The sequence below is a fragment of the Pieris brassicae genome, chromosome 7 (genome assembly GCF_905147105.1).
Source record: "Pieris brassicae chromosome 7, ilPieBrab1.1, whole genome shotgun sequence".
Lineage (NCBI taxonomy): Eukaryota > Metazoa > Arthropoda > Insecta > Lepidoptera > Pieridae > Pieris > Pieris brassicae.
In genome coordinates this window covers 5,385,211-5,406,953 of record NC_059671.1, presented here as the reverse complement: position 1 = coordinate 5,406,953, position 21,743 = coordinate 5,385,211, and the positions used below count along the sequence as shown (strand labels likewise).

The window sequence follows — 21,743 nt, the reverse complement described above, 5'->3', positions numbered from 1 at the left end:
TAAGTTCGAGCCCCGGCTGTATACCAATGGATTTTCTTTCTATGTGCGCATTTAACATTAGCTGAAACGGTGAAGGAAAACATCGTGAGGAAACCGACTTGCCTTAGATCCAAAAAAGTCGACGGTGTTTGTCAGGCACAGAAGGCTGATCACCTACTTGCCTATTAGCTACTTGCTTATTTACAAATGATCATGAAACAGATACAAAAGTCTGAGGCGCAGACCTAAAAAATGGTTGTAGGATTTTTTTTTACTTGAAGTTACCATGTGTAATAAAATAGTAAGCGACACTGATTCCAGCACAAAATTTGGCCAACGGCTCCTTCAACCTTATTATTATATATTTATTCCATGTAATATAATATAATGATATGTTAGACGATATGTCTAGGCAACTTATAATTTCTTACATATGTATCATTAATAACTAAATAAATGTTTAAACATCTACATCATATGATATTCAACTTCTATCAAGTTCATTTAATCTTTAATATAGTATTGTATGTACTTATAATTCACTAATCAATTTCATATACAAATCTTCTAAGACGTATAAAACTTTTATGTTCTATGGAAATATAGAATCACTTCCACGTAATAAATTACAAGTATCAATGCCTGAAGGCAGATGTACCGTCAGTCATAAAACATGTTTATGCTGACAGTATCTGCCCACCCTCAATGCTAAAGTTATTTCAAATAACTTATTATTATGTGTAATTTGAAATAAGTTTTAATACCTAAACATACAAAAGGTATTTTTTTACTCTTTTGGTGAGTTTGATTATTTTAAGGCTAATGCTTTACCTGAAAATAATATTCAGCGTTATTCTAAGTTTTTAAATATTATATATATATGTATGTGTAACCGTGGAAATACATCTTTAAATAGCTCTAATCTTTAAATTTCAGCTTTTATTGCCATCATAACAAATTCTGAAAGCTTCAGAATTTATAATTTCAGGCAACAAAGACAGACAGACACACAACCACTAAGCTCTCATTTGTTACGTAAAGTATTAAGTTCTAACGTAATTCATTGTTAATATTTTTAAGCTAAGCGAAATCTAATAGAATCTCTATAAGCCATAAAAAATTACGTAAATAATTACAAAAACACAAAGAAAAAATAGTCAAATACACCAAACAAACCAATAATATATAATTCATAATATAATTTTTATTTATTTAGGTTCGCAGTTTAATCAAATAAGACAATGAACGCGATTTAACTTGCATATTTTTTAAATTCCCTATTCAAATATGAGTCATTGGTCCCATTAAGAAGTATTTTCATAGTTTTTTACATGCCCGCAAAAAGTAATTGCTCGATCGTTCAAATAATATCATTAATTACCACTTCGTATTCGTATGTAACAAGTGTTCGATAACTAACAATAATTCTATTTTCAAACGATCACTGCGTGTAATTCCTAATTTTCGAATATCGAACGTTTCTGTGCTTAAGCTATTAAACTAACCTAGTTATGTCAAGTAGATTAACTCGTATAAATTTCCACTAAATTAAACCACGCCCTTGTGATATTAGACGTTTTTATGGCAATTTTTTTGGCAGTTCGTCCTCAACTTACGTTCTTCTATACCACAAGTCAATGACCTTTCACCAGGTGTTAGTTTACTATCCAATAAATACCTGGAAGAGACCACTAAAATATTATTTAGTTTCTTAATTTATTTTATTATCGTTTGATTGAACCAATATAACATGATCGCTGCTTTATTAGAATTATGAAGATTACTACTAGTACTACTACTACTACTTTTCTTAATGATTTATAAATCTGATAAAAATAAGTTTTTATTATTCATACTTTACATAAATACAAAATATAGTAGTTTTAGCCCCCCAAAGTCGTTAAAAGTCATCATCCAGTTTGTGGAACACATTTTGTAGTTTAATATCTATGATATTTACTTTTCTTTACATCGAAATGTTTCTGCGACATAGAAGATAATTTTCGCTTTTAGGAGTATATTAATTAAGTCAAGTTTATCTATGATACAATTCAAAATGTTTTGATGTACAAACAATTCAGCCAATGGAGGATCAAGCTCGTTTAAGTCAAAAGACGTCAGGATAATAATATTATTTATCGGATATGATTGTGGCCAGCCTAGTGGCTTCAGCCTGCTTCTCCCATTACTTAGGTGTAGGTTCAATCTCCGGCTTCATGAATCAATGGATTATCTGTCTATGTGCACACATTAGCTCAAACGGTAAATGAAAACATCGTGATGAAACCGGCTTGCCTTAGACCCAAAAATCTCGACGCCGTGGGGTCTATCAGGCAGAGGAGGCCGATCACCTACTTGCCTATTAGTTTAACAAATGATCATGAAACAGATACATAAATCTGAGGCCCAGGCCTAAAACGCTTAGAGTGCCACTAGTTTTGTATTTTATCGAACATTAGTTTAAATTCCGGTTTAATTTAAATGTCAAATCTAGTTCCGCACATCAATGATTCACAAATATAATAGTCCGTAGTTGGATGTGTCATTTTCTCATCACACGCATTCAATCCGAAATATTCATTTGCTCTTTTTATAGTTTTTTTTATCAACTTTTGTCAAGTAAAACTGGGTTTATCTTTTCGTCATGGGGAATTAATTTATTACTGTCTAAAATCTTTATTATATCAATTATCTTATTTCTAACGGTTTAACGGGATTTTTGTGAATAACAATGGCCCTTATTTTTATAGTTAAATTACACGTTCTATGGGGCAGAGCAGCGGCATTATATCCACTAAAATAATAGTTACGTCTGGAACAGAATCCCAGGGCCTATTAACAGTAAGTTTATCATTAAAATATTTTTCCGTGTTTAATTCCAAAATACATGTAAAATAAATTATTTGTTATATATGTAATTATCATCTATCTCTTCATACATATACATTTTTATATTCCTAATAGTTCGATTTTTAAATAGAAAAAAGAAGATAGCTTTAAATAGAAAAAAATTACGTCTCGTAATACGATTCGTATAATTTTTTATAAGGGCATTGATAGAAAACAGGTTATTATAACAATATAACGGCCATTCCGTTGTCAATAGTGAATAATGAGTTCCTCAAGAATGCCACTAATTTTCTATCGAGCCCTACGTGTGGTATAATTTGGTGATTACGTTTCTAACGTGCCGCTCAACATTGATAGACAAGGAGCCTTTATATGAGGGAAAAGTAATCATTTTAAAACCTAATTTTTAAGATCGTTAATTGGTTAATACATTGATTAAGATTTAACATAAAAGTCTACGGTATAAAGAGATTTCACTCTGGACTTCAAGGCTGGTATAAGATGCGATCTAAAGGTCAAAGTTATTTGCTCCGATTAGAACTTACATAATAGAATTTATGAGGGGGACGGCGCGTACGCAGTCCCCACTACCAAAAATTACGCGTCCGAGTTATCCACATTAGGGATAATCGCAGAGGTCAACCTATCCGCAGTGCAATGGGTAAGTCTCGCTCTGGGGGAACCGCCTTATTGATCACGGTATCCCCTACGCCAGGTAAGTATGCTTTTTTATTATAAGCCAGACACTATATCCGAATGTAGGAGAGTAACAATAGCGGCATTCAGAATTCTAAATGTGTCGTACAGCGCCATCTATCGTCGATTAGCAACAGTATATCTCCCTTGTGAATCTGCCAAGACAGAAGACATTTATTACCTAAGCATTAAGAACAAATATAATTAGCTTTATTCATGCATATGTTGTTGAAGAGTTAATAATAGAAATGGTTATTGACTCTTATGGTAAGAGCAATAAATTATTCTTATTCATGTAGTCGTAACTTAAGTACAGTTGTATTGGTTTCATAATCACTTGAAAATTGATGCCTATGAACAATGAAGTGGGGTCTAACAGACCTCGGTTCCCTTTATTATAATGAGGAGGTTTCGAATAAGATATTTGTATGATTGATTTTAACTAAATTCTACACATCTTTGAATGAGATATTTTTATTTCACTTCTATAGACATCTTTACACATCATGAATAACGATTTAACGTAACTGTTGTAAATTTTTTATTTATAATTTTAGAATAAGGGTCACAGGTCTGGCAACTACAGCACTAGTTCGATCTTTACCATTTCCTTAATATTTTTTACCAAGAAAACAAAAGCTGTAAGATACAATAATAGTTTAGTTAGAATTCAGTAAAAATTTAAAGTGCAGTGTAGTCGTATTATCGCGCGCAGCTTCACTATAAATATCGTTTAAAGCTTTATTAAAATTAAAACATTTAAGAGAACTTTAAGTGACCATTTCTACGTTCTATCACTTATTACAATATAAACTTTTGACGTCACAATAACACCTGTTAGAAATTCACATTTCGAGGAATACATAGTATATAAAATTAAAATATATCTATGTACATAAATTAGAGTTTATTGTTCGTTGTTTTTTTTCAATATAAATTAATTCAAAACCATTAAAATTAAGTCAATGTCTTGAAGAAATTAATCACCTTAACGACTTGAATAAATTTACGTTTGATAAAGAAATTTTTGGTTCAAACACAGATAAACGCAACAAACTTAAATAAATCAAATAGTGATTGAAATATCAACGTTTTCGAAGGTTTCTGATTTAAGGATTTTTTTGTATTAAGACAATATATATTAATAACACACATAAGGTTAAGAATACTGTATACCGCGTAAGTACTGTATAGAAAACTAACCAGATCGTAAGTTTTGTTACAAGTCAAGTCAAAGTGTGTTATCACAACTGATTTTTTAGTCTGCTAAACAGCTGACCTGATAATTTTAAAGTTATGCTTTATATAAAATTGATATTAAATTTAAAATACACACGATAACTAAGCAGAAACACAGTAAATTCAGATATGTACTTTTATTTAAATAAGTGCTTTAACGTATGATACGGAGTATGATGGTCACAGGTCCTTATAAACATTATGTAATAAAAACCTTGGCGAAAATGGAGTTTGCCAGTTCTGCTCCGTTCTACGCCCTTGATTTGAGTTAGTTACATAAACAGTAACCATTCATTCATGTCATTGATTATTTAAATACCGTCAAAATTATTAATTTCGTATCACAATAGCAAATAAACAACTTCCGTTGTTTTAATATTAAAATTAACACATTACGAGGTCCCTAAAATGCATATATTACCAACTCTCTCACCATATATTTAAAATCAATTATGTTTAAAGATATTAAGTGTAAAAAAGACCGCAAAAGAGAGACCCGATAACACTCGATGATTACGAATACCATAAAATAAATTTATCTGACGGAGAACCGAAATCTCGCACGTACCAACGCAGCTTTATTGTATTTAAGATGCATTTAAGCCGTAATCTTTCGAAATAATATTCGAGGCGAGTTTTCACTTATTTGTTTGTAGAAAGTTGTATGTCGTCAAAGGGTTAGAATCAAAGAATAATTCATTTATTCATACAAAACTAGTCATACTACACGGTATAATAATGTATAAAAAAAAAAAATTATTAACCAACATATTTTTTTATTTATTTATTCACGAGTTCGTTACCATATACACAATATACATATAAAAAACAGGTTACATAAAGGCGGCCTTATAACAAGCGATTTCTTTCAGGTAAACCTAAATGTAACAATACAAAAAAAATAAATACCTACAAAGGGTAAAGTACAGAAATATAACAAAAAAGAACACAAAATAATATGCAACACTAACTATAACTAAAATAAAGTAAAACCTAAAGAAAATTGTATAAACAAAAATGTACAAGCTAATCCAAGGGTTAACTGAGTCACAATTAATATATATAACAATATAGTAAAAATAAATAAACCAAATTTAAAAAGTTTGGTCCCTGTGGCAGTGTACCTATAATTGTGGCAGTTCCTTGCTGTTTTACGATACATGTTCGTTAAACGAGGGAAGCACCAGCTTTGAGGTCACAGGTACTATTTACCAGGTGTCACCTTAAATCTTTAATTAGCGCCTGTGCACTTGACCTGTACGGCCAAAGTAAAGTAGATATTCGTCTCTGATAAATTGTGTTTACGCTATGATGAAAGAGAAAGTACTTTAGTTAAAACGGTACAATAGGAATGATTTATTTTATATGAAAGAGGATTATTAGTATAATTTGGTAGTAAGATGCGCAGCAGTAATATAGCTACCAAAATCATGCCAAGACGTATAAACTTAAGATGTTGATGCTGAATTATTTTTCTTCTCTCTCATATTTTCTTCTTCGTTCTTCTCTCATTCTTCTATAACATGCACGCGCGTCACTCGTACTCTATCTTAGATAACGTAAGGCTCCTCACAAGCATTTCAATTCGCTTTTCATACGGAAATATACTGAATAGGCATAATAATTACCCATTGAATGGCCAAAATTAAGTTTACCATAATTAGAGTTTAATAATTAATTAAATTAATAAATAAATAATTATATGTATACTAGTAATGCGTCTTATTATTTAGTTACTTTATTTATTTTTATTCCAATACCACTTAGTGAAACGTAGAAGTATTTAACGAGTTATAATAATTGTTTAATTAGAACATTCATCATATATTTTATGAAACAATGTTTTTTTTTAAATTGGTCATATTTCTTATTAAACGCTTATCATGTCAATCCAGTGCAATGGGACAGATCTTCCATCTTTCATTCTGTTAATTGCTTTTTGATAATCGAAGTAAGGATTTGTTAAATACGTAACCACTTAATCACTGAGACATTTTATATTGCTTTCATACGTAAATAAAATGCAGACGCGTGTATGGGCTCCAAAGAGGCATTGTTAAAGTAAACCGACCGTTAGAATTCCACGACGGGGCGTCATCGCAAAATCTACATATTCATCAGTAGCATCACAAACTGGATAGAATCCAAACGGAAGTCATTTAAATTGCTTAATTGTTTTATTTGGTTTTACTAGAAAGAACAGGGCGGGCGGGTAGAAGGACTACCGCCTAAGTGTAATGTTGTTTAATAGTTCTTGATCAACGCGTTCAAACTCTTTTATTTTATAATATTAAGACCTAGTAGCATAGAGACTCTTCTTTTTACGGTCGTAGGTATGAAACCCGGCAATACACCAATGGACTCTCTGTATATGCACGCATTTAACATTTGCTCGTAAAGGAAAACATCGTGAGGAAACCGTCTTTAAACCCAAAAAGTAGACGGCGTGTGTAAGGCACAGAAGGCTACCTACTCACATATTAGAAAGCAACATATACTAAAATCTATATTTATAAATAAAAATTTCTGGAATACATACTAGACCACATAGACAATACAGGCTATATATATACAAAACAAACAGTAAAGTTTAGAAACTATCATATACTAAAGTGCGTAACAATGATGCTTTGTTAAGTTAGTCACGTTAAGCGGTCATCGTTTGAGATGCTGAATGCGTCAGGAAAATGGGTTGTGTACTAAATAAACCTAAATGTCTTTAACAAAAATGTGTAATGTATGGAAATAAACTGAATGACTAGGTAAAGATTTTAACGACGTATTAAGAAAAACAATAAATTATGTGTCTATTATGGGGAATCTGTTTTTTTATTAATAGCATTTTGTGTGTGATACGTCGATATTTGGTTATAAGACACTAAGTTTAGAACTCACGCTTGACCCCAAAATCTTAATATTACCAACACGTTATTCTATTCAAATTGGAATCGATTTTCATAAAATGATTGTGAATATTAAACGATTATTTCTCAGTATCAAACCTCATATATAAAAGCTTGAAGACTTGAATACTAACTAATTGTTATGACTGACATAAACAATCTGCATTAAGATGCAAGATATAAAATATAATTATGTGAAATTCTGTATACAAAATGGTTTTAAGATAGGCCTGAAGTTACAAACAATGATCCCGATTATGAACATGTATGAAAAAAAGAATCGAACAATAGTTTTAAATGTTTTACGTTATAACCAATTTTTACAACTTATACTGTTATTAATTGCTGTAGGACTGACGAGTCTTTGGTTTCTTTTCTCTTGGCTTTCGGCAGAGTGGGTTTGTCACCATATAACATTAGGTAAACCAACTACTTTCCCTCTATTCTTTAAATAAATACTGGTACTACAAATCTTATATCTATATATTCATCTATTTCATTGGACACGTAACATACGAGTCTTCTTTAAAAGCAAGGAATAATTGCGCAAATAACTAAACTGGCCATAAACACTTATACATAAAACCGTTATTTTATGTATAAGTATATATGTTATTTACGTTATTCAATTTTTTTTTCAACTTTTTAATTATGTTGAATTTGGAACATGTATATTATTATAAAAACTTCTCGGACTTTCCAGCAGGATTCTGCACCTGGTCACAAGGCACGAACTACCCAAGCCTGGCTTGAAACCAACGTTCCGGATTTTATAAGAGCTGAAGACTGGCCCTCATCTAATCCAGACCTCAAGGCTTTAGACTTCAGTTTATGGTCAGTTTTAGAAGACATGGCCTGATCTTAAGGATGCGGTGACGTTGAGTCTCTTAAAAAATCTATGGGTCAACCAGTGGTGAAATTTTCCTAGGAAACAAGTAAGTTCACAGATTCGTGGCTAAACAGATAAAAGCCAAAAGTTGCCATTTCGAATAGAATATTTTTTATGTTTTGTTGGGCCTTTATAAATATGTAGGTATAAATTTAATATTATTATTTTATTTTAAAAAAATGCATTTTATTTATAACAGAACTTTTGGGTGGACAAAGTAGAACCATTGTTATAGATGAGGGTTGAAGGCTTACCACGCTCAAACACACATTTGTCTATAATTTTATTTGAAAATATCTCTCTATTAACTATAATCGTGCGAACTTTCCATTACAGGACAGGACGGGTGTGAACGTTCAAAGCTGAGAGGAAATCCGTCATATTAGCGAATAGCACGGTAATAACGTATAAGATATTCTAGAAAATAGCATGTCATAGTTGCTTCGGATGAAATGTTTATGAGACGTTGACGTTTGCAATATATGAGACGAGAGATATTCATGCAAAACAATGCGTCTGAACATAGCATGTTGTAAGAGCTTTTAATTAAAAATAAGCATCTTTAAGCGGAGAAGTTTTGGCGTAAAAGTTGTCAAAGTTCTTGTGGTCATTTTCAAATGTGTGTCCAAGATCGGTATTTTTCTTTCTTACCAATATATATTGTATGGTATATTGGTAAGAAATTCACTTACTACATAATAGTTACCGTTATATTACGATCTAAAAAAATAAAAAAATAATCAATGGCACTACAACCTTTTAGGTCTGGGCCTCACATTTCTGTATCTGTTTCATGATCGTTTGTGAATTGAATAGGCAAGTAGGTGATCAGCCTTCTGTGCCTGACACACACCGTCGACTTTTTAGGTCTAAGGCAAGCCGGTTTCCTCACGATGTTTTCCCTCATCGTTCGAGCTAATGTTAAATGCGCACATAGAAAGAAAATCCATTGGTGCACTGCCGGGGATCGAACCTACGACCTCAGGGATGAGAGTCGCACGCTGAAGCCACTAGGCCAACACTGCTCTTCCTACTACTGCTATTACGATCTAAACGATTTTATAATATACGTAAACACTATTGTGACAGAGCAGAGTTAATTCCAACCCCGGCTGTGCACCAATGGAGTTTCTGTCTATGTACGCTTTTAACACTCGCTAGTACGGTGAATGCAGACATGGGCTACGCACTCGCAAGCCTTCTGGCATTGAGATTGAGGGTGGCCATTGGTTAGCATAATCATCGAATGTACTTTTGTGACTCCTTGTTATACCTTTCCGACCACTTGAGCAGCTTCTTAAGGACTGTGAGCCTACTGCCAGTTTGCCCCCTGTTATATAAAACACCAGCATGCCTTAGACCCATAAACTCAACGGCATGTATATCAGGAACAGAAGGCTAATCACCAACTTACCTATTAGAATAAATGATCACGTAACCGATACAGAAACCTAAAAGCTTGTAGCGCCACTGTTTTTTTTTAATACACTATTATGTGTTAGAAATAAGTTTCGATTATAATCATAGTAAAGAGGCAATTTCGAAACTTGATGGGAAATGACAGTCGATTTAAGTCGTAAAGATAAAGCAACAGGTGTAGTACGAAAATTATTAAGAATGAAGACTTATAATTAAAATTAATTAAGGAATTTTACTTATAAAAGTCAAGATGCGTTCAGCTTATTCAAGACTTAACTTTTGATTAATGATCGAAATTTCACCTCGCTAAGACACCGCAGGAAACCTATTAGTTCGTGTTTGCCTGATTTATTGTTTTATACGTAGTTTTGACGGGTTTTTGCTTCATAAAAATTGTTATAAATGGTAAAACGTTTGAGAGGTAAAGCTCTAAGTACAACCTATGAATTTCTGAACATACCTTTTAAATTAGCCTGTGGTTTTAAACGTAAATCATTAATAGTGTCTGTGGTAATAAAAACCTTTTCATTATTTTTACTTCATAGATAATTAGGTGATCAGCCTTCTTTCTAACACGACGTATATATTGGGTTAATGTTGCTGGCCTCCTCACTATGTTTCCCTTCACCGTAGGAGCAAATGTTAATTCCGCACAGAAACGTTTTGATTCTAAAGAGACACAGGGCATATATAAACTAATAACAACACTGCTGTTTATTTGGTTATCGCGAGTAAATAAATAAAACTTAACTAATTGCTATGAGTACGGGCACACGAAAATGCAAACGAGCTGGCAGCAATGTCACTTAGTGTAAAGTGCTAAAACCATGGACACTTGCATCATTATTTACATTCAGTCATTATTCACATCGTTTCAATTGGGTTTTATCGAGACTGTAACTATTTTATATTTGACATGATTTGCTTAATTATTCCATTATTCCAGTTATATACTCATGAGATATATATACAACAATCGAACAGAACAGTAATCGAACGGTTAATAAAATAAGAACACTCTCCATATTCACGTATTCGATTTAAATTTAAATTAAACAATGTGAAATGAAAACTAAAATCGAAGTCTCGATTCAACATCGGTGTTTTTACAATCGCAGTCCAGTTAGACGTGCAATATGTACGCTATGTGTGCCACCGGACGCACGCATCGAGATGAGCTGAAATGGAGCGCACGCCAGCGACTGTTAAGGGGAATCACTGACCGGCTGTTTTAAACGGAAGCTCTATAGCTTTTATTGCTTCGGTTAATATTAGACGTATAAGGGCGTATGATGTTGGCCATAGGATGATATTTACACTGCAGTATCATTTAACTATGTTATGAAGCAACTATTATAATTGTCATGAATTATTGCTAACGATTAAGGTCGTGTCACTTTGTTACACTTATAGTGTTTTACACTTAAGTATCAAGTCCCAAAGAATTCAAACTACACGAAACGAGCGTAAGATTTAAAGAAAACACTTTTTTATTATAATAATACATAGCTTCAATCCGGTACAAAAGTTTTTTTCTTTAAATATGTTAACAAAAGACAATACTATGAGCCTAAGACTACTACTATAAGGAATATTTCTTCGATGTTTTGCCAAAAGTTCTAATGTTTTTGTAATACGTAAAGATATATAGTTAATAACGATTTTATAAATATTTATTAATCATATCCACAAGGATATTTCTTACGTTAAGAGTAAATAAAACTCAAAATATAGTGTAGTGTGGGCGTAAAGAGAAGTTCCTATAAACACACAAGAGCAAATTTTGGCGTACGTTTCTAGTTTTTATTCAGATTTTCGTCATGATAAATGTTTTCAATGTATTGATGGTATAATAATGAAAACCAATACTATATTCATACCAATTACAGCATTCCTTTTTTACGATATCATTAAATTTTTAAAATCCATGAATTATAAAAAAAGTCTTTTGTTAAATTATATTAATATTTTTTTTATTAATTATGTTAGATGACGAATAAAGCGACTAAATATCGTAAGTACTTTCATAAAAAAACTTATACTTTTAAAATTTAAACAGTCTAACACGTCAGTGTATCACCAGCCTTACCGAGAAAGCTTCTTACATAGTTTTAAGAGCGATCGGCCACTTGTCGGCATTCATCCGACCCCAAGGACGGAACGTTTCTGGTTACTCAAGCTAGGTCGATTTTTTGTTGAACGCGGAGCTAAACGGTATGTCTTTTCAGAATCTTATTTATCTTCTTGATAAGAATGTAAACAGACCAAACACAGCGATGTACATTGTACACATACTTAAATACAAGTAAATATAATAACATCATATATTCTCCAAATAGGGTTAGAACAAATTGAATATTTAAAGGAATGTACTTATATTAAAGAAGTACTTACACTGATTAACGCTAAAACGAGGCACAAAGACGTCGTCCTTGATATTTGTGTTCCAACTTTTGTCACCATTCTAGACCTGAAAATAGATAAATGTTTTTTTAGTTACTTATAAGAGCTCAGGCTTCAATGTGTGATTCTCATCCCTGAGGTTGAAGGTTAGGTCCCTGGCTGTGCAATGCATTTTCTTTTTAAATGGCAACAGGCCTGCCTTACACCAAACAGTTGACGGCGTGTGTCAGGCACAAAAGGCTAATCACCTACTTGCCTATTAGATTGACAAATTATCATGAAACAGATACAGAAATCTGAAGCCAGACCTAAAAACGTTGTAGCCCTACTGATTGTTTATTATAAATAAATGTTTCTTAGGTACTATAACTTAATGTGGCAAACTCCTGGGTGTCTTTATTGAGCATCTTTATATTCTGAAGTTTTCTCTCACTGTATCATTTTGTTATATTACTACAAGACGTATCACCCCACGAAAACTCGCCATTATACTCGTAGCTGGATTCTCCGGAAACATTTTTTTTACTTTAGCTTATTTAAACTCATCTAAGCCTTCATCCAAGCTTTGACTGGAGCTGCTTGAAAACAAAACAATTGGGCTGGAGGCTGTTTTACGATCGAATAAAATACAGTAAATATACCAAATATGTTTAATACACACAATACATTTTGTTACTGTGACATAAAAAGTTGACAGTTATATTAAAACGATCGCGCTAAGTGCAAGTTAAGTCACAAAACGTAGAAGACATTTCAAAATAATCGGCACACAAGAACCGGATAGTTCACGGGAATGTTAGAATTTACAGTGATTTACATAAGTGAAAATATCAGCATAAACAAACTAGTTTGCGCAGACGCCGTTTTGCTTTCTCACAACGATAACTGTCACTGTCTTATAACCCAAGGCTACTCTTTAATTTCTATTTTATTATTGGTTATAAATATTGGAATTGTAATAATAATCTAAAGCTAGTTCACTTTAATGTCGTGAGTAATCAAAATATGTATGGTACATCGTTACTTTCATCTACAACAGTAGTGATTCATTTTCTGAATGTTTACATAATAATATGGCAACTATTGGTATGGTTTTTATCCAACCAAAATTTATTAATGAAAGATTTAAGTTGCGGCCTGGTAGATCGTGCTGGTGACCCCAGAGCTGGTGGTATACTAGCTCTACGAATAAGTATAATACAGCGAGGAAATACTACCACTGTTAAAGGTACTCCCACAGGGGCCAAACTCTTTAAATTTATTTAAATTTCCTTTTTATTTATTTTAATTTGTATTATTACTAGTATGTAGTTTAAGAAAACTGTATATGTATGTTTGATCAATATGATTACTAATAAATAAACATTATTTTAATCTCTAGGAAACTTCTAGAGAAAATCTGAATATGAAAGAAAATTGCTTTAAAATGTGACGTATTCATCATGATAGCAGAGTTTGTCATGCATGTTGATAATAACAGGCATGAAGATCACTGTTTTACTTCTTTAAATACCAATAAATATAGTATGAGTTGACATTAACACGCAATTTAACGGTAACATCCGGTAAAGATCATTAGCGTTTTCTAAATTTAATATTTAACCGTAGCACGTGTTAATTATTAATGTGAGTGTGGCTCTTAGGCTGTATCGCTAACGACATATAAAAACGAGTCGTAAATATACTTTTACAAAAATAACGATATTGTAATATTAAAACAGATAAGAGAAGTTATTAAGACTAATTCTCAAACAAAATACCATTTGTTTACGACTATGTTTATTAAAAGCGCGTTTGACAGTCGTATTCTTAATAAATATAAAACTTTAAAATAAGAACATGATTCCACTGGGGCCAGCAATTGCTGTGCTGCGTTACCGAACAGGCTTTAGACCATCCATATACCTTTTTGGTACATAAGATAGAGTTAAACGCAATCACAAACATCCGAATAATACAAAATTCCTAAAGAACTTTCTGCCATACCGAGTAGTGGCTGACTGGAATATTCTTCCAAAATGTAATTAGTGCACATCTTTAAATTTATTACAAATAGACTGGATAATTTATCCGAATCCGCAGATATGCATCATCTTATTACAGTGCTAGCGTTTTTATCTACATAATACTAAATCCCCTCATAGCTTTTGCTTTGGCGAATCCTCTGTAGAGAGGCTATCGAATTCGCCGTCCCTATTCGCTTAGCGTCTATATTCCTTTAAATCTCTACTGTAAAAGCATTGCCTATTTAAATTGTATCCCATATTTCGTTCTAGTTGATTTCTGCTATTTTCTCACAGTTGTCTATGGTACTGTATGTGTATTACGGCAACGAAGTGTAAATAAATAAATAATAATAGATTTATATATAAAACCTAAGGTTTTGTCGTCCAAATATTGCCACGTATTAACGTTGCGTTAACTTGTAGTCAATAAATATAATATATCTCGTATGAATCGATTGATTCGGCTCGCTTTAATAAAAACCTCGATGTTTTGCCTCGTTTATCATGTAGTCCATTTTACGATACGAAAGGTACGTAAAAATGTTTTTTGCTCGTATCGAAAGTGCATTATTATTGAGCGGAATGCGTAGCGAACGAGCGTGCTTCCACTCACTCGCCTGATTAGTTCGGTAATGTGATTCATTGTGCCTTTGAAATTTTATAAAGCATCTTGATTCAAGTAACATGAACACATTTGTTTAGCGTCTATTAAGATTCTCCAAAGATTTAAGCTTCCATTATTATCCTTTGTATTCTAAGAAAAGCAAATCATTGATGACAAGTCTTTCCGAGCCGCTTGATCCCTTGGAGTTGCGATGAGGCCCCACATCTTCTCTGCATCTTCTACAGCATTCATCATGGAGAGTGTTCAGAGGAGTTGTCCGGTTCAGCCTGCAGCTGAGTTTTTTCTATCGGACGTCAAGGCAGAAGATGAAATTCCACCCGTGAAATTCCCCCGAAGTCCGTCATTCCGCAACTAAGCGTTTTTTAAGGCAGTAAGGCCACGCACCAACACCATATGGTTCAGCTGCCCACTGAAGGATTTCCTAAGCAATGCGACAATGGGTCTTTCAAGAAAAGAGCGTATTAATCAATTAACATTAGGTGAGACTCCCGCCCTCTTGCTTGTTATATTTTTTTGTAGTTGTGTTGTTTCTCTTCCATTGATGCAGCTTCTTTTAATGGTCAGTCAGTCAGCTCAGTCACTAAGCGATAAAGTTAAAGCATCTGATAAAATGCGGCTTCTTCGATACAAAAAGTCCCCTCGGGAGTGAGCTGCGATATTGCGGGCTGCTCGATTGTGAGGAAGTTGCATGGATCTGTTTAGCGCTGCGCTTTCTTAAGTTCTCATTTTATTTTCACACATGTATATCCTTTATATAACATATAAGTATTTGATTGTCCTCATTTTAGCGTGTTTGAGAGCTCAAGAAATAAAACATTATCTAACCCGTTGCTACGTACAAAAACAAATGTTACTTATATACTAAAGATTTCTTAACTAATTATAAAATGTAATCTATCACTTGTAATAATTAATAGACGAATCTTAGCAGGTTTCTTTGTTATATTTATTCAAAATTATGTTCGCCAAGAAGAACTATAGCACTCTTATTACATGTTACAGAAAGAACAATAATAGTTAAAACATACAGTTTTCTCGTAACTATATGTTAATCTATGTATTTTATTCATTTATTTTTCTAGTGTATTTAAAAATGAAGCTTGAAATACTTTATAAATATGAATAGGCGTGAATTGTGGTAATGCTTTTTACATATTAATCTGCAATTTAAATTTTATATTATCTATTGTTGATTTTTCTGCGTAATTTTTTAAATTTAATTCTTGCATATTTTTTAATGTTTTACATTATCTAGACATGTTTATATGTTACAACTGTAATATATTATTAAACTAATATACATAGTATTTACAAATCAAGAATTAAATTACCGGACCACGTATATTTTATGACGCCAAAATAATTTAGTTTTTTTTTACTTCTAAAGGGAATTTTGGGCTGATATTTGCAAACTGTTATTAATACATAATTCAATATTTAGTTAGCTGGCATTGACCTTAACTTCCACGGAACTGATTTTTTTTATAGAACGGGGCAAACAGGCAGGAGGCTCATCTGTCAAGTGATACGGCCGCTCTCTCACTGCCAGAGGGCTCGCAAATACTTACGCTTTTGCCAATTCTTAGAAGATATTTCAAAGCAGCCTACCTTTTAAGAATTGGTACTCTTTTAAGTAAAGCGCTGATGTTGCTAACCAGAAATAACATGGTTCGAACATTTATTAACAAAATAGGTATTAAAATTACGCCGTAATCAACAAATAACCACAAGACGGTCTGAATATAGTCACCAAATCTATCGTATCAAGTCTCATATTACGTACAGTTTAGATAATTAGCACTACAATGATGTATGCAGAACGATACATTTTCATAGAAATCTACACTCATTTTGTTAATATAATATTAATCCAGATCCGGATCGGATAGGAACTTTGTAGATTTGATTGTTTTGTTTGCATTGAATGAACTCCAAAGCTACAGGACTAATTCCAAAAATATATTTCAGTATTACAACCCTAGGTTATCTCCGATGAACATAAGCTATAGAATATTTGGAAAAAAATTAGGGCTCTAAAAGAAATTACGATAGTAACCCAAGTGTAGAAAATGCCAATAAACGCCTACGGTGCGAAAACTATTCACAATAGAGTGATGTAGGTACAGTTATATAGAAGAAATATAATACCTACATACAATATCTACGAATATTCTTTATCTATTTAAAATTCCCGACGCTTATCCGGACAGCTTGATCAGCGTGGTCGCAGAGACATTATATAAGTTTTAATTATCAAAACAATAAAAGTTAATTCATAATGTATATACTGTATACAAGAACAAGTTAAATTTTCTTTATAGTCTCAATAAAGATTTATGGGCAAGACTAAATTTTTCACACATTCCACAAATATTATAGTCGGCCTGCGAGAGTTTCATCAATCAAAACTGGTATGAGCCGTTATACCACCTTAAGGCTCGCTTGGTAATTAATTTATTGTCTATACTTTTTGGTTGTAATTGAAGATGTTTTTTTTCACGATCAATCCGGCGCTAAAGTGATTTACATATTAAATAGTAATTATTCCGTAGTGCATCTGTTTAAGGATTGTTTGCATTTGTTTCATTCATATTTATTCTTTATAGATAAGGTAATTAACTTTCTATATCTGACACACGCCGTCCATTTACGTGTCTTCAAGATGTTTTTCTTCAAATATTTAGATTAAGCGAATTAATTTTTAAGATCACCTAAAAACGCGGGCACACACTTATACACATTCCCACACACACAACAAGTAAATTATTAGTGAATTGTCTTTCTTTGTATATAATGTTTATCGTATATTTGTAAACTGATTTGGCGATACTTTTAATAATTCTATTTTCTTTATCTGTGGATTATTAAAAATAATCTATAAGATCAACAATATAATTTAAAATTGTATCTCTAAAATGTGCTTAAATACATACTTGATCATTCTATATATTATATATATCGTAATTATACAAATATATTAAGGACATTCAAAAGCCGACACTCAGACAAAATATCATGCTACCATGTTGCAATTTGTAAGCAATAACGTTGAATGTTAAATAACTGCATATGGCCGGTAAATACATAGCCCTGAAGGGATGCAGGTCTGTAAGCACTAGTTATCCTTACAAAGGCGTTTGTTTAAGTTATTTCAATTGGTGAGTTCAGTCCACTATATTTCGTACCTTAAATGATTCATAAAACGCTTATTGGTATACACGAGTCGTATATGATAACAAACTTGAATTCTTTGCAGAGCATGTATTCATGGGCTGATCAAAAAAGCGTTGTTAATCACCTATCAGGTACGTATCCGTATTATTATTAAGTATTTTTAAATAATTATTAAGTTAAAATATACGAGTTATATGTATATATAGGGCATCTCAAGACTATGGGACGTTAAGGGAACGTAACATCGTAGCTAGAATGCTTTGCTGAAAGACTTTATTATAGATTTGTGATTTGCGTAAGACAAGGGGACATTTTGAGCCTTCAATTAATTAGTTTCCAAAGAAACTAAGCACCTAAGAAATTGTACATCACTTCGTTTAAAAACGATGATGATTTTATAGCTATCGTTATGTTATAGTACAAAAAATTATAATAGTGATAGTAGGTATATAAATATAATAGTATTAACAGATTCATTTGTTTTGTATATAATACTATACTAATAACTGTAGTATTGTGGGCCTAGTGGCTTTAGCGTGCGACTTTCATTCCTGAGGTCGTAGGTACGATCCGCGCCTGTGCGCCAATTGACTTTCTTTCTATGTGCGCATTTATGATTCGCACGAACGGTGAAGGATAACATCGTGAGGAAATCAGCTTGCCTTAGGCTAAAGAAGTCTACTGTCAGGCACAGAAGGCTGATCCCTTACATGCCTATTAGATTATTGTTCATGAAGCAAAAAAGGTTGTAGCAACACGAATTTATTTTTATTATACTAATATGAAAATGACAACTATTATTTCTGTTAGACAAATTACGGTAATTTGATAAAAACGGAAAGACATTTCTAAATTATTTCTTCAAAACGTATATTTTTAACGCAAACTAAATTGAACTTAGCGGGGTTCGAATAACATCTAATCTTGTGTGATTTTTGTAAAATTTTCACACTGCTATAATAGGCCCCTTACAAAGGACCTACAAATGAGGCTTTGTTCCGACGAATAGTATCGATATTGCCATGGGAAAGTAATTTGGCCCAAGAGGTGGCGCTTTCCGAACGACAAGGTCTTTGTTGAGCTTACATTGTGGAATTAGGATTTTGAAAGCTGTATATCAAGGAGCAATGAGCGTAGAGGTCTTGAAGAGCTTTGCTTGATAATAATAAAAAATCCTTATTCAAAAACAAGTTACGTTGCTTTAGCAGATATTGGAGCCCCAGAACTTTAGGGAGACCTGTACATCAGGGTACGTACTGATTGAGATCCTTGTGGACCAGATTTATATTTCTAAATGAACAACTAGCTAATACACAGTGACATGACATGTGTCCACGCACTTCTTCTGATAGTGCCATCTTCTCTCAAAGGTTGGTTTTGCATGCAGAGCTTTTGAAAATGACTTAATGCTTAGAAGACACCATTACATAAGATTCTTTAACCAAGACGTGCGTCTGCGGCTAGGTCTCCTTCCATCTGCCATTTTTCCTTGGATAAATAATTTAAGGGTATCGTCTTTTTTGCCACTTCTGGGCTTATAAGGGTAAACTTGACTTCTTATCCTATATCTCCTAGGTAAGACAGAAGGCGTCAAGATCGGTAAGACAGTGCTTAACTATCACGTTCTATCTTTGCGTTTACTAAATATTTACTATGTAAATATTAATACAAGTACTAAGCTTCAATACGATAAACATGCCATATTAGGTTTTAAGATAATTAAAGAAAAAATGTGACGGTCGAACATAATTTGGTCACAATGTTTCCGTCTAAGATATTCATTAAAAATTGAGCAAAGTTTATCCAAATGAGACATTTTGGCGTAAAACAAATAACGTCTATATAAATAAAATATTGTCTTTACGACGAATGATCGACCAACACCGAATTACCTAGCGTTAAGTTATAATAGATTTATTGTTAAACAACACATTAACCGAACCATCTATTATCTTTCATTTAAAGTAAAATTGAAATAAAGTTTTAACCATAAGACCAAACATAACGCAAACAATGTTTGCGACGAGATGCAATTTCTTATCCATTTAAGAATCTGGACAAACATTCGTCTAGTTTTACCTTTAACATGCAATAGTATCATTGTGCCCTATGTATGTAAGTTTTTGAGAGAAATAATAATAGTAAAGATAGTTTTTACTTAAGAATAACATAGAAAACGTTTACCGTATCACATACCCGAATATTTGTATGTAGGTCACTAACTGAACTTATGTTTGCCCCATCATCATGACTTATTAAGAAAACCGTTGATATCGAGATGAATAGCATTTTTGTAATTTGAGTATGCTTAACAAGATCTTTTACACAAAAGCTTTTAATATACTTATCAGTTTATTGGTAATTGGTCGTATATATTTTATTAAAGTAAAGAAAATGTTACAGAATCTCTTTTTAAATACATTATGTTCGATACAGGTTGATATCTGAGCAATGTGAATTGTATAACAGATTTGCTTAGGTCATAATTATCATCCATGGACAGCCCTTTATATGCATTAGCCCTTGCGACTATATTTTTCCAACGAAGTCTATCTCGTGCTTCTTGCGTCCTATATCGGGTCGCAGGGCCAACGGAGTAAATAAGTATTTCAATATATAATATTTGTATTAAAAAAAATATATAGGGTGGAATAAATATAGATGAATCGTATATGTCGATATATGTTGCTAAACGCAAAGCTTGAAGGCGGCACTACCAATTCGAGTATTTTTTTTAAATTTATTCCTTGAACTCTGAGGAACTATTATGGAGAGAAAAATTTGAAACTTAGAACCTAGATTTTTATTTTGCAACAGCTAAACCCTCTATGGGTTAATATGGAAAAGTGTAATATGTAAAAAGGTAGGCTAAGTCAAAAAACAAATTAAGGCGAAATTAAGTTCGCGGGGGCAGCTAATTATAAATAAAACTTTCAGTGTCGTACTTTGTAATACGCATTAAAACTAGGTGTTTATACTTCATGCTCGTAGTTATAATCTAGAAAAAAAACTTACCAGCTACCGCACTTCCGGCGGGTCGTGTTCGCTTTCCAAACAAACATTATGAACACGGCACTGGCATTAAACACAAATGTCACCTGTGCTCACCCGTCCTATTACTACGCATATCCTCGCACCTACACAACACTTTTTGCGCGGCAGAAAATCTGAAATAAAGAAAAAACAGTTGACTATGGAATCGATATATTGGCAACTGACATTGCGGACACAGATTATGCTGAGTTTTAAGCCAAAGTCAAAAATCATTTATTCATATAGGTAACAACAGCACGGATTCGCAGCTGGTAAATCTACTCTCTCTAACCTCCTTGTTTTTACTAATTATATTTTTAGCGGTTTAGATAATAAACATCAAATAGACACAATCTATACGGACTTTCAGAAGGCTTTTGATAAGGTTGACCATATGATGCTTTTACAAAAGCTGTCTTTTAATGGTATTAAGGGCAATCTTTTAAGATGGTTTACGGCATATCTATCTAATCGTGTGCAATCAGTGGTAATAAATGGGTTTACTTCTTCTCAAATAGTAGTGACAT

At 32.7% G+C, this 21,743-nt stretch overlaps 1 protein-coding gene and 1 non-coding gene across 2 annotated transcripts in view; both read right to left on the bottom strand.

Moving 5' to 3' along the window:
* Nucleotides 1-21,743, bottom strand: part of LOC123712479 — a 69,710-nt gene that overhangs the window by 30,298 nt on the left and 17,669 nt on the right. The window contains exons 2-3 of the mRNA XM_045665587.1: nucleotides 21,199-21,350; nucleotides 12,370-12,445 (exon numbers count right to left, since the gene is read on the bottom strand). Of these exons, the coding sequence (XP_045521543.1) occupies nucleotides 12,370-12,445; nucleotides 21,199-21,245 (123 nt within the window). The 5' untranslated portion in view covers nucleotides 21,246-21,350. The remainder of the gene's footprint in view (nucleotides 1-12,369; nucleotides 12,446-21,198; nucleotides 21,351-21,743) is intronic.
* On the bottom strand, nucleotides 3,391-3,552 carry LOC123712660. The gene has a single exon (XR_006754121.1). It is a non-coding gene; the product is annotated as a U1 spliceosomal RNA (small nuclear RNA).